Raw genomic sequence first — 15,137 nt, 5'->3', positions numbered from 1 at the left:
ATTCTCCTGAATTGAAATGTGCTTATGAGGGCATATAAATCAAAAGGGGTGGTACTTCCAAAACGGGGATACTTACAATGAGAGGTTGAATGATTATGTTACAAGCACTGAATGCCAACCAGCCTGCGTCAATTATTTGGATACAGTATGTGCGGCTGAATAATTGTAACCTGTGCTGCATACGAAAATCCAGGCGCACTTTCAGGAGAATATAAAAGCTCGTGCAGTTCACCCGCCACAAGCTTTTTTCCACTCTTTTCTGGCTTGTTCACTTCTCTGCGGATGACTTGTAAGGTGCTATCCTAAATCTTGTAGCCGAGATCTCTTTACTCGACAAGTGTAGCAAGTATTGTAGATTACTGTAAATAAATCCATTTGAAAAGAAACCTGGCTTCGGATATTTCAAATCCTAACGAACATTTAAGTGGTGATACTAGACCACCACACTGTACAACAAAGGGTTAGGAGATTCACCTCAACTGATTTGGCATGTCTTTTGCATACGCAAAACTCCACCATCCTCGCTCCAAGAACACCTAGAATTTTTGCATTTGCCAAGACACACAAACCAAGAAACCAGATACGTCCAGTGACTGAAAAATGTAGCTCCCCTACGTTCTTGATTTAAAAGCAACTGGTCAACTTTTTCCGTGCTAGGGATCAGCGGCATCCATTTTCTATCACCAACTCACTACAACTGGTGGAGAATCTCAGGGACATTTCTCTCAATGACAATGAGTATATGACCGTGATGGACTACAAATTCTTGTATCCTTTGATAAAATTACTTCCTTGCTTTTGTGCTTTAAGGGATTTTTTTATTTACCAATATCGCAAATGCGCAGTGTTACCATGCTCATATCCTGGAACTTGCCCATTTGATTTGTTATACATCTTTCTTTGCACAGTTCAGTTCAGTTGTTTTATTTGTAACATACTAGAAGTATGTAGCCAGTGCTGAATAACATAACCAGGTTGTTACACAGACAGAGGAATAAAATACAGAACAATATAAATTACACAATGTTATTTTGCCATAACCACTGGCACGATTCCTTAAAGGTAAGGTGGAACTGCTTTGCATATAAATTACCATTTTTTTTTCTTGTGCCATGCAGAATCTGGTAGTGAAGATCCTTATTAATCCGTCATGATCTTTACGATGAATCGTCTCGAGTTGGGTTTTGTGACTCGAGAATGTCCGTAAGATGGTTTGAGGAAAGCTACACCTCCACACTCAACAAGTAAATATATACAGTTTATTTACACAACAAATATTTACAAGATGTACAATGTTCGACAACATTACATACGCTATGCAACAAAGATGTGGTATCTCACGTCGGCTTGTCTATTGGGGACTGTTAAACTTCGGGGAATTCAGGTTGCCTTTCCGGAGTTGGCTCAACTATACGGCCTGTCCAGTCTCCGCACTTACCCGTCCCTGAGATCGTTGTCAGAGGAGAACACTCTCTCTACGCTCAGCGGGCTGTCCAAGTGCCTGAGACTACCGTATTATCAGTCTCTTGCCCTTCTCCTCATTTCTCTCGCCACCCTTAGCTTTTAAGGGATTCTACGGCGACCACTTGCGACCAATAGGGTCTTTCTTTTCCCCTGGGAGCTTCCAAAGACGTCCGCCCTACGCCCAACGACGTAGCTTACAAACGCGTCCGTCCCTTGTTTACGTTTTACAAGTCGACCAGCACGTGGCAAACACATTGACATGTACCATAAACGGAGACGTTATTCCCTTTGTTGTTCCCGGCCGTTTATAGCTCCAAACCCCAGGTGGAACTAATTATCTCTGTCGCGTGGCTATTCGACTTAGGACGCTAAAAGCGACCTTTACACTGGTTTTCCAATGAATATAATGTTGATCAGTGTTATTCATGCCCTTAATAATGAGCTCAATTTCAGGTACAAAGGTCTCAGGATTCAGTAAGGGGGCAGGAGCAAAGAGCAGTCCAAACTTTAGAGCATCCAAAATGCATTGTGGAGGAACAATGTTATCCCATGCTGTGATATGCAAATCTCTCCTGTTCTGTGTGGTCTAATATTTTGGCAATGGAATATCCATTTAAGCTTTTTGACATAAATGTGCTTTAATCTTCTTTTGTAACTCTGTGGTAAATTAATTACCCTTGCATTGACATTTTCCAGAAGTTCATGGTCCTGTTCGTAAAGCTCATCTTCCATTTTTATAAGTTTGTATAATAAAGCGTATGACCATTGTCTTGTAAACCTGATGGCCTTTCTGAGGCAGAGTTACTTGAGTCTCGGTAATAAGGAATCACACCCCGTGGGCAAGCATATTCGATGAATGGACATTGGAAAAGCACCATTAAGGTGGCACTGAGTGAGAAATTCAAACTTAGCTCTTGTCTTGCATAACTTAAGGGTTAACCTTCTATAGAATTTGGCTGGCATGGCCAAACTCTATAGAAGTATTCTGCATCCAGTATATAGTTTGTAATTATTATAATTATTTTTTCAGAATCTTATTACATAAGTTTAACAAAAGAACGAACTCTCATAATATTAAAATAATTTTAAGGATAGATAACATTAATAACTTATATTCTATTGTTTGCTTTACTTTTAAACAAGTTTCTAAAATATTCATGTTAGATAGAGATATATAAGGCAATAAATTCCATTTCATCATATTTGGCTGATATAATAGTTCTGGAATTTTATGTAATTCTATAATGTTTAATCAAAATTTGTCAAATTTCCTTGTTTCAAGGACAATTTTGAATGTTTATTTACTATGATTTTGTTTGGAATTTAGTGGTGTTCGGATTATTACTTAAAATTATAGAGGAGAAGAGAAGTACTTCACAAGTTTACTTTTCATCTAAAAACCAATGGAGCACTTAAAACACGTAATCAGTGTTACCACCAAAGATACTTTTATTTGAATTTTGGACTAGAGTTATTGCTGCCTGGATAATTAACAACACCACGTGGTCTTTCCTGCTATTTCTGGCAAGACTTTTAGCTGGGCATCTATTGCTTAACTTCTATGATTTGATGGGAACTGGAGTATTTTGCAAAGATTTACTGTTAACCTTATCTAAATTACAAGGGTTGATCCAAAAAACAAGCTCACAACAGCTATAAATCAAATATGTGATGAAACAGGTAGGTGAATTGTGTGTCTTGCAGGCTAGCAAAAAAATCCACCATGGATTGGAAATAAGAACATGAGGTACTCAAGGAAGAAATCTATGCATTTTTAGTTTTTTTAATGTAAAAATCTTATATAGACAGAAATAAAGTAACAAAATAACAAATAAATCCAATGATAATTAACTTCAATGTAGCTGTTGAGTGCATTGGACAAAACCATTACTTGGTACATGGTTATTTTTTAAAGACTTTTAGTTACTTTATCAACTATTTTCGGTTTCACTTGTCATTTGCAGCAATGTATTTATATGTGAGTTTAAAAGGATTCAATAAGAAACCTTGCCATTAAAATTACAATTTTATGTGAATAATATATTATGTTGTATATTGACTAATAAATCTCAGTTATAAAAAAACTGAATAAAATAGTTCTGAATAATAAGTTTAATATAGTTTTAATTTAAAAACAAGAAAATAGTTTAATTTTCTGATATTTGCATTGTTTGAACTTCATTTAGTACATAACATTTCAAAAATTAACTTGTAGTTTGTTTTAAAAAATAAAAAATTTTTTTTACAGACTTGTACTATTCTAGCAAAACAGTTAGTGCAAGTAAGAAAACAGAAGACAAGAAATATAACTGCTGGTTCAAAAATACTTGGAGTTAGTGCACAGACTAAAGTATGCTTCTTTTTATTATGAATTGAAATGATTTTATGTAGACCTATTTTTATTTTTATCAGTTAATAGTTTATTTATAAAATATATTTAAATAAAAATGTAAATTATTAATCATCTATAATTCATCAATTTGTGTAAATATCAAAAGCATATGTATTGAAGTATTTACGAGGAGAGAGGGCTGGAGGGTTGAGGAAACAAATGCATCAGCCACTCTGGAGGACCCAGGATCAAATTCAAGTGAGCAACCCTGGAATTTTTTGTGGGCGTACCAGATACGTTAGATCCCTTCTCACATCATTTAACAACCCATTGTAAGCCTGATGTCAACATATAATGGATATGATTAAAATGTTCTTAGTACACACATGGCAGAGAATTTAAATAAATGTTCATTTGCAAAAATATGATTTTTATATCACTAAAAATCTCATAAAATCATATTTTCCTGAAAAATAAAGAGAGTACAATTCTATGTACAGAAAGCTAGAACTTCTGTAAATAAGTTTTAAAACACCTTTCACTCTTTTTTCTAGCAAATTCTTTAATTAAATAAGAGATCTAATGCTTTCAATGTTGTATAACCTGTAGAAGGCCATTTAAAATAGCTGAAAGCATTAGTTCTCTTATTTAATTAAAGAATTTACTAGAAAAAAGAGTAAAAGGTGTTTTAAAACTTACAAGAGAGTACAAAGTAGAGTAGAGCAGGGGTGGCCAACTTTTGTGCACATAAGATCTACTTTTTATCGTAAAAATGTGTCGCAATCGACTTGTTGTCATAGGATAATCTAAGTGAGGAGGGGGAAGTGTGAAATACATACTATGTTTATACACTGTTTCAGTACCAAGTGCACTCATTGCTTATGAGTCGAGTCATAACAGCATGCATACAGTTGCGTTCGGTTACAAATATAATACATTAAGTCAAGACATCGCTAGCGATCGACCAAAATTGGCTTGGCGATCGACCGGTCGATCGCGATCGACTTGTTGGCCACCCCTGGAGTAGAGTATTTATAAAAACGCTTGATGAACTTTGAGAATTGAACTCTACTATCAAGTTAAATTTTTCCAGTGTTTAAGTTTAATATCATTAAAGGAATAAATGATTGGAATTGAGGATGGCAATGAGGATTTGTTTAAATAAATACTGCAATGTAACCTATTATTATAATAATAGAAAATATTCATTTATTCATTTTAATTTTCAGATATCATTTCATCATTATGCAAGTGTTTATTATAACACTTTGCTATACTTTAAAGTAAAAAATGTTTTTAGTTGCAAAATTTATTTTTATATACTTATTATATATAGAGTATTTTCTTGTTTTACATGGAAATTGAATATCAACAGGTATTATGTAAAACAAAGTTTTATATATGTGAACATTTCAAAAAGTAACAGCAAATTAAACTTTTGATATATATAATTCAATTAGAGATACAAGTGATACATCATATTTCTACATAATCACTCTTCTTTCGATACACTTTTCATACTATTGTACCAACTTCTTTATTCTATCAGAAAAATGTTTTTGGCTGTGTGTTCAGTCAGGAATGTACTGGTACCTCTTCTTTCACCTTGTCGTCATTCCCAAATCTTTGTGTTCTTAAATCATTATTCTGGGATTTAAACACACAGTAGTCAGAGGGAGCAAAGTCAAGGCTATACAGGGATGTGTAAAGAGTTGCAGCAGCAATATGAAGGTATGCATTGTGCATTATCATGAAAGAGAAGAATGCCTGAAGGAGAACATTCATGACAATAGTATATGCAGATCCAATGTTGACATCCAATTTCCTGGCCAAACTTCTAAAGAAAAGTGCCTGTTTTCACAAATAATGGCATCAGAATGATCCAACTTCTCATCAGTGACAGCTGTGCTGGGACAACTGGAATGCTGCTTGTCACAGATTGATGATCACATATTTTAAACTCCTTTACCAAGTCATATACTCTTCTGTCATCAAAGTATCTCCATACTGTTGTAGCATTCTTCTATGAATTTCAGAAGGTTTCACGACCTGTGACCACAAAAATCTGATGATTGCTTGCTGTTCCTCAACAGTGCAAACAACTAATGATGTGCTATCAGTTTGTATATTCTTCCTTTCAATTAAGCATGCCATCTATTAGGCGTTTGAGACTCCCACACAGGGAGTCTCAAATGCCTAGGATATTTGTTTTGTGAAATATTGTCAATTTGCTGTTACTTTTTGAAAAGCCTACATAAATTTATGCTTTACTCCAAGTAATCCCAGATGCCTAGACATTTGTATGCTATTTACAATTAACAGAAAAACATTAAATGTGTTTAAAATATGTTACTTATATTTTTATTATACAATATATACTGAATTTTATAATAAAAATACAGTAGTCAGCATATTTGCTTTAATACAGGAAATCCTAATTAGTTCAAAATTCAAGAGACTAAATAATCACTATAACTTCTATAACTCAAACTGCACTTACTGTCATAAATCAAAATGCTCCCAAAAAAACCTTTTAACATGCAGCTTAATTTTGCTACCAACTAACGTTTTCGGACAGCTTCACTGACCTTCTTCAGGTTCGAACACAAAAAACTTCATTCAAACTGAAAGTTCTTTTTCTTAACGGAAAAATTCTAGAAATCATCGTAGATTCGAATGCGTCATTTTGTTCTTTTAAATTTGCAAATCCGCCACTTTCCATGCCGATGCTAGTTTAAATGATTCTCGAAAATTTACGGCTTGCCCTTTTTCATTGTATTTATTAATATACCATGCTTCTGTATATTTTAGATGCCTTATGTTTGCAACTTTTTGTATAAGGTCTGCTTTATCCCAGTCAACCGAAACCTCTGTTGGTTCTGCGATCACGTAATTTGCTAATGCCGTGACTGGTTGTTCATATCTAATATCCCTTTTATGCTTTTTCAATCTTTCGTTAATCGATCTTTCTTTTTGTGGCTCCTATATAATCATGACTAAATAATCATGACTTTGAATTATCCAAGATTTACATATTTCTATACAATATGCCAAATGCTGTATAATTGATAGCCATATTCAGTTTGCTTAATAAATTATATGTATATAGAATGTTATATTCATTAACGAATAATAATAATAATATAAATATAAATAAACTGCAGGTAAACAACACATGTCTGCTGAGAACCTCACAAGTTGCCAGATAGATTTTATAAAAAGTAAAGCAGAATTCCTCGAAATGTAGCCCAAATTATTTTTAAAGAGGCCCAAAAAATAGTAAGTTGCCCAAATGTAGTAGTATAGAACAACCGGTGGTCTGCGGACCGTTGGATGGTCCGTGGAGAAATTTGGACATTGATCAACAGAAGGTTACGTGAAGTATTACGAAAGAAATGCAAAATGCTTAGTTACTTTTTCACTTATTGGGGGTTTTTTATTCGAATCTAAAACTGAATACGAAGCGACTGCTATCAATAAATAATGAACAATAAACAATATTCAGTAACATACCAACCTTTTTTTCCCATTCCAGCAATATTTTAATTATGTAAAAACGTTTTCAACTGCTTTAAGCAGCCATCATCAGTTAAACAACAAAAAAGAATGTAGAATTATAAAATTATGAAAATAAGAATGAAGAGATACTGTAGATTCTATGGTACTGGCAGCATTTGTGAAAGAGCAAGGGATAACGGTATTTTGGGATAAAGCCTCGATTGTGAGGGCCGCAAGATCAAGACAAGCTGTTAAACACATTGAAAAAATGGAAATACACAGACCTCATTTAACCACAAACTGCATCAACCATACAGATGTGGACACGTTAGCATCAGCCTGGAAATCCTTCTTTGATAACCTAAATTAACGGAGCATTGTTAAAGCGACAGAACATCATTAAAACGCCACTTTTAGTTTATTGTTATATTTAATGTAATATTTTACGATGCCTAGGTTGATACGTTACTACCTTTTTGTTTTACATTTGGATTAATGCGCAAGAGTGTTACCGACAATTTGCACGAGTGCAATAGAATTTTGTTTAATTTTTCGTAAATTTTAGAACTCTTCATTCTTATTTTCATAATTTTATAATTCTACATTCTTTTTTGTTGTTTAACTGATGATGGCTGCTTAAAGCAGTTGAAAACGTTTTTACATAATTAAAATATTGCTGGAACGGGAAAAAAAGGTTGTTATTTTAATGTATAGAAACAATTCCAGTAAGCTTTGTTTATTTATAAACAGTGTTGTGAGTGCGATTGTCGTCCTTTGTGGAAAAGCACTAAGAATCCATAAACTTGTTTCAAACAAGCAGCAACAAACTTTAGGCTTGCATTAATTTGTTATAATTAAACACGTGAGTTTCATATTAATATAGTAAAATTGAACTTTTTTGATCATTATTCTACAGATTTTGTTTTGTTTAAAAAAATTCATGATAGTGATCCACAGAGTAATGTTCAAAATTAACCACTCAGTCGGTTTGACAAAAAGCACAAATTTTATATTTACAGTAAATGTACAAAATAATCCAAATTAGAGTTACAATTAATTATGCACAAACACTAGTCTGAACCACAACCGACTATTCCCGTACAAATTCGTCGAAAGAACTCCTTACGAACAAACAGATTTGTAATTACAAAAACCTTCGAGTCAGGAACAAGTTCGTACTAAAACCACTGGAGATTACTTACTCAGACTTCATTAACGTCTGACGAGAGAGTTAGTTAGCACTTCGATAACAACGATCTCCTCCGATCCGGTCCCGATCCGATCTTCCCGATACGAATCCAGCCGATCCCGATACGAACTCACGATACGAACTCCCGTTCCCGCCGAAACTACAGCTTAAATAGTCTCAACGTTCGAATCGTCCGCCAATCAAATTTGCATTCTTCCACAACGGCCGCCAACGGTCATTTCCCACCGGCCAATCGTCCGTCTGTCATCGATTTGAAACACAACGGATCTTCTAATGGTCGTTTCTAACGGCTGATCCCAACGGCTTTTCCCTTATGAAAGTTTGTTATAATAAACCAGGGCGGAAATCGCTCGCCCAGCGATTCCAAACCCTACACACAGGATTCAAAATTGTGAGTTTAGTGGGCCGTGAGGTCAGAAAGGTTGCCGACCGCTGGTATAGAGCCCTACAAATATCTAATTCTTCTACTTGTAGGCCAATCTTGCAATTCCAAAAACCAGCCATATTTTACGAGATAAGTGAAAAAGGGTAGCCCATGGGTAACATGACACCCGAAAATGTGTTACTGTAAAAGCAAAGTCATATTGCTTAGATTAGAGTTGTTCTTGGTCTATTGTTCTCTTATAGTATGGAAAGACTTCAATCTAAACAAATGAGTTAATGTACATATATCACAGTTCATACAGAATTTTCACTTCAAATTTTAAATTAACTGAATTCCTTAACGTGTAAATCTCTATATCCCCGGCCAGGACAAAAGTACAGTTATGAACTAATGAGATTTCGAACTATCCAAGTTTGAATTAATGAGGATTTCCTGTAGTTAGAATTACAAATATAGACATAGATTAACCCAATTTTTAGATTAATGCAAAACAGTTGCTGGATTATATCAGGTTATATTAATGCTACTATTAATAATTAAAAGTGAAGTAATTTGATCTAGTGGTAGGTGTTATGCACCATCTCTTGATAAATTTAATAATTAATTTAGAAGGTTCTGGAAGAAAATGGCTTGAAATGGGACTCTTAATTCACAACTATCACTTTCCATATGGATGCACTGCTAGTTATATTATTCAGACCGCCATATGATCTTCACTTCCAGAACTATTAATTTAGATATAACCATACTGGTTATTCATTCCCACAGGGATATGCTTTTAGTGTCTGTGAACTGTAATGGCATTCAGCTGATTATCCCAATTAATGCCAAACAATTGCTGGATTAGATTATATTGGACTGTATTGGTGTTACTAATTACCAATTAAATGTCAAGTAGTTTGAGTCAGAGATAGGTGTTAGGTGTCATCTTTTGATAATTATTAAATTTATCAAGAGTTGGCAGTTAGTAGACCAAACCACTTGAAATTTAATTAGTAGTTAGTAGCATTAATATAAACAACCCTAATAGTCTGATGCAACCACCAACCACTGCCGTAAATTGTCAGGCTATAATTTGGAATAAATAATTATAAATCGTAAATGAATTTGGCACTAGAGGGAAGCATTCGACACCATTGCGTATTAAAATTAATAATTATAATGTTTAATTAAATAATTTAGATTAAACTGGAAGAAAAGAATCGGACCAAAGCAGGACTCGAACCTGCAACTTTTGCTTACCATGCGAATGTGTTACCAGTTACACTGCCCAGACCTTCAATCCAATCTCCTCTTCCAGTATATTTAACATTAAGATATAGCCATTGTGAGATCCCGGGGAGGTAGGAGGAAGTCGTGCCTCCCGTTCCGGTAACTCACGTGTCAAGGATGGCTGTTTCGCTTGTTAGCGTTACGCGAGTGGATAGGTGAGATGGGGTCGATGATAAGGCGGAAGCGGTATTCGAGACACAGAGGAGACCATTTAACAACAAACAAGATTTATTAAAGTAACAAAAGACACCAATACAAAATCTGACTAACTTCCTTAAGTCGCGTAGGGTTCGAGAGAGAGAGCTTACAAGTTCAGTTCATACCTCATTAGTTCGTTTCCTTAGGGTTAACACTTGATATCTACGAGGTAGGGATCAGTATCCAAAATAGGCACAGTTTTATATAGTCGCGACTGAGCGCGGAGACGTTCGGACAGTAGGTCTGAGTCGGTGACGACGAGCGACGGCGTTTTGTCCGGCAGATGATAGGAGACTCCCCCGAGGGGGTGGAAGGAGTGGCTTTTATAGTTTTTGCCTGGAAAATTAGGTCACGTGATCGTAGGTGGATGACGATTTGTGTCATAGGTGTTCCCGGGATTCAAAATATATGACGAATGCGAACGTTAAGTATAAACTTAGGATGCAAGATGATCCGTTAAAGCTTAAGAACAAAGGATTGTTGACAGTTATATGGCCGGGGATGCATATTTTCTCGTCCAGGGCCGCTTTTAGACAGGATGTTTATATTAGGGGAAAATTCCTAAAACGAATTATTACAAGTTTAATTCTGAGGGAATTCCAGATCTCACATTCATTCCACGCTTTGTTTAAAATCATCACTTAGTGTGATTTTAAAAGATTAGATTGATTAACAGGGGGTAGAGGTACGTTTACATCTGAGATTGATAAATTACTCTCTCTCGCTATAAACACTTAATACAAAGTTTACAATTCATGACAATGCGTAGCGAGTTATCTGCGATAAATAGTAATATGATCTTATGACAAATAAGTCCCGGCTCGTGTTAGATGCGTGACAATGTTATGGCTTGAGGGTAGAAGACGGCAGTCGTAGATTTCTCGGAAACAGTTCGTTGGTTGATCGGATGACGTAGACTCGTTGACTGGGAGACGAGGTCAGAGTTCAAAGTTCATTGGTTGAGGGTGTATAGTTCTTTGTCTCGACGAGGTGGTCGTGGTTGAAAAAAATTCCTTTGTGTGATGTCCGTAGGACGAAGTTGGGTCTAAGAATCTGTGGATAGAAACTGTTCTCGTTGCGGAAATCAATTCGTCGGTACTGCTACTCGGTGGATTGTTGATTGCGCAACCTCAAATTGCAATCTCCGGCTATGGGGATGGGAAGGCACTGTTCTTGAGTCACAAAAATAGAGTTAGTGAAAATTCGGGGTTTAAAACAATCACTGGGTTCGAAATAGAGGTATGTGGGATTACAAAAATTAGTGGATTGCTCTCTCTCTAAAAGCTAAATATAATATCTAAGAAGACAAAATATGGAAATTCTTTCAAAGGATAATATAAAGGATAATATTCAAAAATAAAATAAACGATAAGGAATAAATGCGCTTATAATGGTCGCAATGTATGACTGACTGAGTCTAAAATATTTCCTTAGGAAAATATAGCATACGAATAAAACTATTTTGAAATAAAATGAATATAATAAGTGGCCCAGGGACTTTCGAAAGGTTAACCAATGGCCGTTATAGGTCAAGCTGGGCTGTGTTATCCGGCGACTTTTTCCAGGAAATGCAACCGTATCTTCTAAGAATTCCGTTCGGCGCTGGCCCGCTCGTTGTATATAGTTATATGTCTCGACCTTTGACTTGTGAACGTTGACTTGCGTAGAAAATGTTCATCATGTCGGTGGGAAGGAATCGTCTTCCCAAAAGAGGGCAATTCTCTAGAGACGCCATGACTTATGGTTCCAAGTTGCTCGTATTGTACCTTGTCTGGAAGGTCTGAGTATGTTTGAACCCTCAGTATCATATTAGTCTATGTCCGCTTCTCAAATGGCTGGCCGCACTATTTTCTCTTGAATGTGGGGAAGATAGGCAAGGAGGAACTGACGCTCAGTGCTAGTTGCAATTCCTATGAAGTTGGCGAAGAGCGTCGAACTTCGTAACCTTCAGGTGAGTTCCTTTTTGATTCCAGGCGGCAGAGAGAATGTTGGTGTTTCCTTTGGAAGCAGACCGTGTCGCGACTCAGCAAATCTTTGTCCCTCAAATACTAAACTCATGTAGGGCCTAATACGATTATGAAAAAAAAGATAACAAATCGAGAGCGGGTTTTTGGATAAGGTGGTAGTCACTTTACCCGTTAAATAAGAAAAGGAGGAATTAAGGGGGAGGATGACCGACTGGTAGCGGGAGAAATAGAACGTGGTGTGTGATTACGAGTGGGTGGAGGCATGACTCATGGTTGCTCGGCAACAGGCCCTTGACTGCGAAGGGCATAGGGAGGAGTAGATTCCGGTTCCTCCTCTGGTTTGAATTCGGAAATTTCGGTTTCCGGCTCGGGTTCGTCGGTCTCGCTCCCGTCTTCCGGTTCTGTTGTTTCTTCCGGCAGCCAGGACACTCTCATCCCAAGGATTGACTAGCTCATCATGTTGTGGAGCGGCCGTTTGTGAGTTTTTTCCCGGTGACAATATAAATTGATTGGCGGTCTGCTCGGTGTCATTCCACTGTATCTTAGGTCTCTTAATCTTCCTATGGGCCATACTTCCTCGTCCCCTCTTCCGTCGAGGTGCCCTAGTGTCGCCGGCGGGAGGCCCCCGGATCGTCCGCACCTCAGGAGGACGTCTCTCCTTACTCTTCGGTCCCTTTTGTTTTCGTTTAATGGGCTTGGAAGGTGAGCAAAAATGGACTACCTTTCCATCCGGCAAAATCACTTGGCTGTTAGGGAGATCGAGAGTCAATTGCATAGTCTCGAGAATGTCTCTTCCCAATATGCCTTCACAGGGAGAAACGATCTCTGCCCGAACGACTCTACAGAAGTGGGGAAACTTGTGTCCCCTTATTTTAAAGAGGGGCGTCACTGATCCTATGGTTGGAATGGAGTTTCCCCGTGAATCAGCTATCTTCCTTCTACTACCAAATTCTACGGGTGCTTTATTTTTTAATTTATTTGCTATGTCCTTTGATATGAAGGTGTGCTCCACTCCAGGGTCAACCTGCACTTTTATCGGCATATTATTAACATATATGAGTACAATGGGATTTGGTCTCGACGAGGACAATTCATTGCGTCCGATCTGTCCTTTCCACCTCTCTCAGTCTTCGTCAGTATACTGCGATCGGAATCGGACCCTATTTCTATCCTTTCCGGTTTCACATCTCTCAGGAGAATCGTTTCGTTGACATAGGTATTGTTCGTTATCATCTCTGCTTTCGGGCGAGTTCCGGTACCAATGCGAGTTAGGCTGATTTTTCGGGCGTTCAGATCGCCGATTTGGAGAGTTTGGACGATATTTGTTTCGTCGGGACGGCAGATTCTCGTAAGTATTATTGTTATTATAACCTCCACGATTGATTTGTCGAACGTTCGGGGTTCTAGACCCTTGGCGGGGCATGCAGCGGATCAAGCCGTTTAATTGCGACTTTAAGTCTTCCATCGCAGTAGTTAATTGCTCTATGTCGCTTCTGGCGTGAGGGAAGTCGCTTTCGTTTTCTCGGATGGTTCGCATGATTCCTCAGGGATGCGCCGTAAGTTCCTCGGTAGTCTCTTCGCTAATGGCGATTTGTAAAAACCTCATCGAACGTGGCAGGTTGTCTGCTCATAGTTTGTTTTCGGATTCGGATGTCGATCCCGTTTAAAAATTGTGCTTTGAGTCTCTCGTCTAGTTTCTTGCTTTGGACCCTTTTTATAATAGCGGTTTCCGCGGCATTTGCGCCCGGTTCTGGCGTAATTTCTATTTCCATCGCTAACGCTTGAAGTCTAGCGGCATAAGTTTGAACATCTTCGTCCCTTTTTTGTACGCAGGCATAGAACTTACTTAATCTAAAAGAAAATGGTTCTCGTTCAAACCGCGCTATCATTAATCTCTTAAATTCGTCAAATTCCTCGACTTCCTTAATTCGCCGGTCCTTTCGAACAAATTCCCGAGCTATACTCGTCAGTTTAAGTTTGGCCACCGCTAGCATCTGTGCCTTAGACCATGCCGCCACTTTTGTAACGTCTGCCAATGAATCAAAGAAATCTGTTATTCTGAGGCCTCCTGCTTCTCCAGAGAATACAGGTAATAAAGGTATAATTCCGCCCAGGCCTCCCAATGTAAGTGGGTTCGGCGCTGGATTCGGCGTTGGGTTGCCTGCTCCCGTCTCATCACGGGTCACCCTCCATTTTTTTCTATCTATCAAAATCTAGTTGCCTATTCTTAAAGGTCCTAATTCAATTCGACTCTAGCTCGAATATAGCCCTTTTTGTTTCGCCTTATCGGTTTCTCGAGAAAGTCGAACCCCACTCCTGACACCAATATGTGAGATCCCAGGGAGGTAGGAGGAAGTCGTGCCTCCCGTTCCGGTAACTCACATGTCAAGGATGGCTGTTTCGCTTGTTAGCATTACGCGAGTGGATAGGAGGTGAGATGGGGTCAACGATAAGGCGGAAGCGGTATTCGAGACACAGAGGAGACCATTTAACAACAAACAAGATTTATTAAAGTAACAAAAGACACCAATACAAAATCTGACTAACTTTCCTAAGTCGCGTAGGGTTTGAGAGAGAGAGCTTACAAGTTCAGTTCATACCTCATTAGTTCGTTTCCTTAGGGTTAACACTTTATCTACGACGTGGGGATCAGTATCCAAAATAGGCACAGTTTTATATAGTCGCGACTGAGCGCGGAGACGTTCGGACAGTAGGTCTGAGTCGGTGACGACGAGCGACGGCGTTTTGTCCGGCAGATGATAGGAGACTCCCCCGAGGGGGTGGAAGGAGTGGCTTTTATAGTTTTTGCCT

At 37.7% G+C, this 15,137-nt stretch overlaps 1 protein-coding gene across 1 annotated transcript in view; it reads left to right on the top strand.

Annotated features, from left to right (window-relative positions):
* The window catches only part of CHMP2B (Charged multivesicular body protein 2b), a 44,617-nt gene that overhangs the window by 13,613 nt on the left and 15,867 nt on the right, over positions 1 to 15,137 (top strand). The window contains exon 4 of the mRNA XM_067262662.1: positions 3,713 to 3,814. Coding sequence (XP_067118763.1) covers positions 3,713 to 3,814 — 102 coding nt within the window. The remainder of the gene's footprint in view (positions 1 to 3,712; positions 3,815 to 15,137) is intronic.

Source organism: Centruroides vittatus, unplaced genomic scaffold (assembly GCF_030686945.1).
Source record: "Centruroides vittatus isolate TY-2023 unplaced genomic scaffold, ASM3068694v2 contig_150, whole genome shotgun sequence".
NCBI classification, from domain to species: Eukaryota; Metazoa; Arthropoda; class Arachnida; order Scorpiones; family Buthidae; genus Centruroides; species Centruroides vittatus.
The sequence above is the reverse complement of the archived record's forward strand: the minus strand, read 5'-3'. Positions and strand labels throughout refer to the sequence as shown.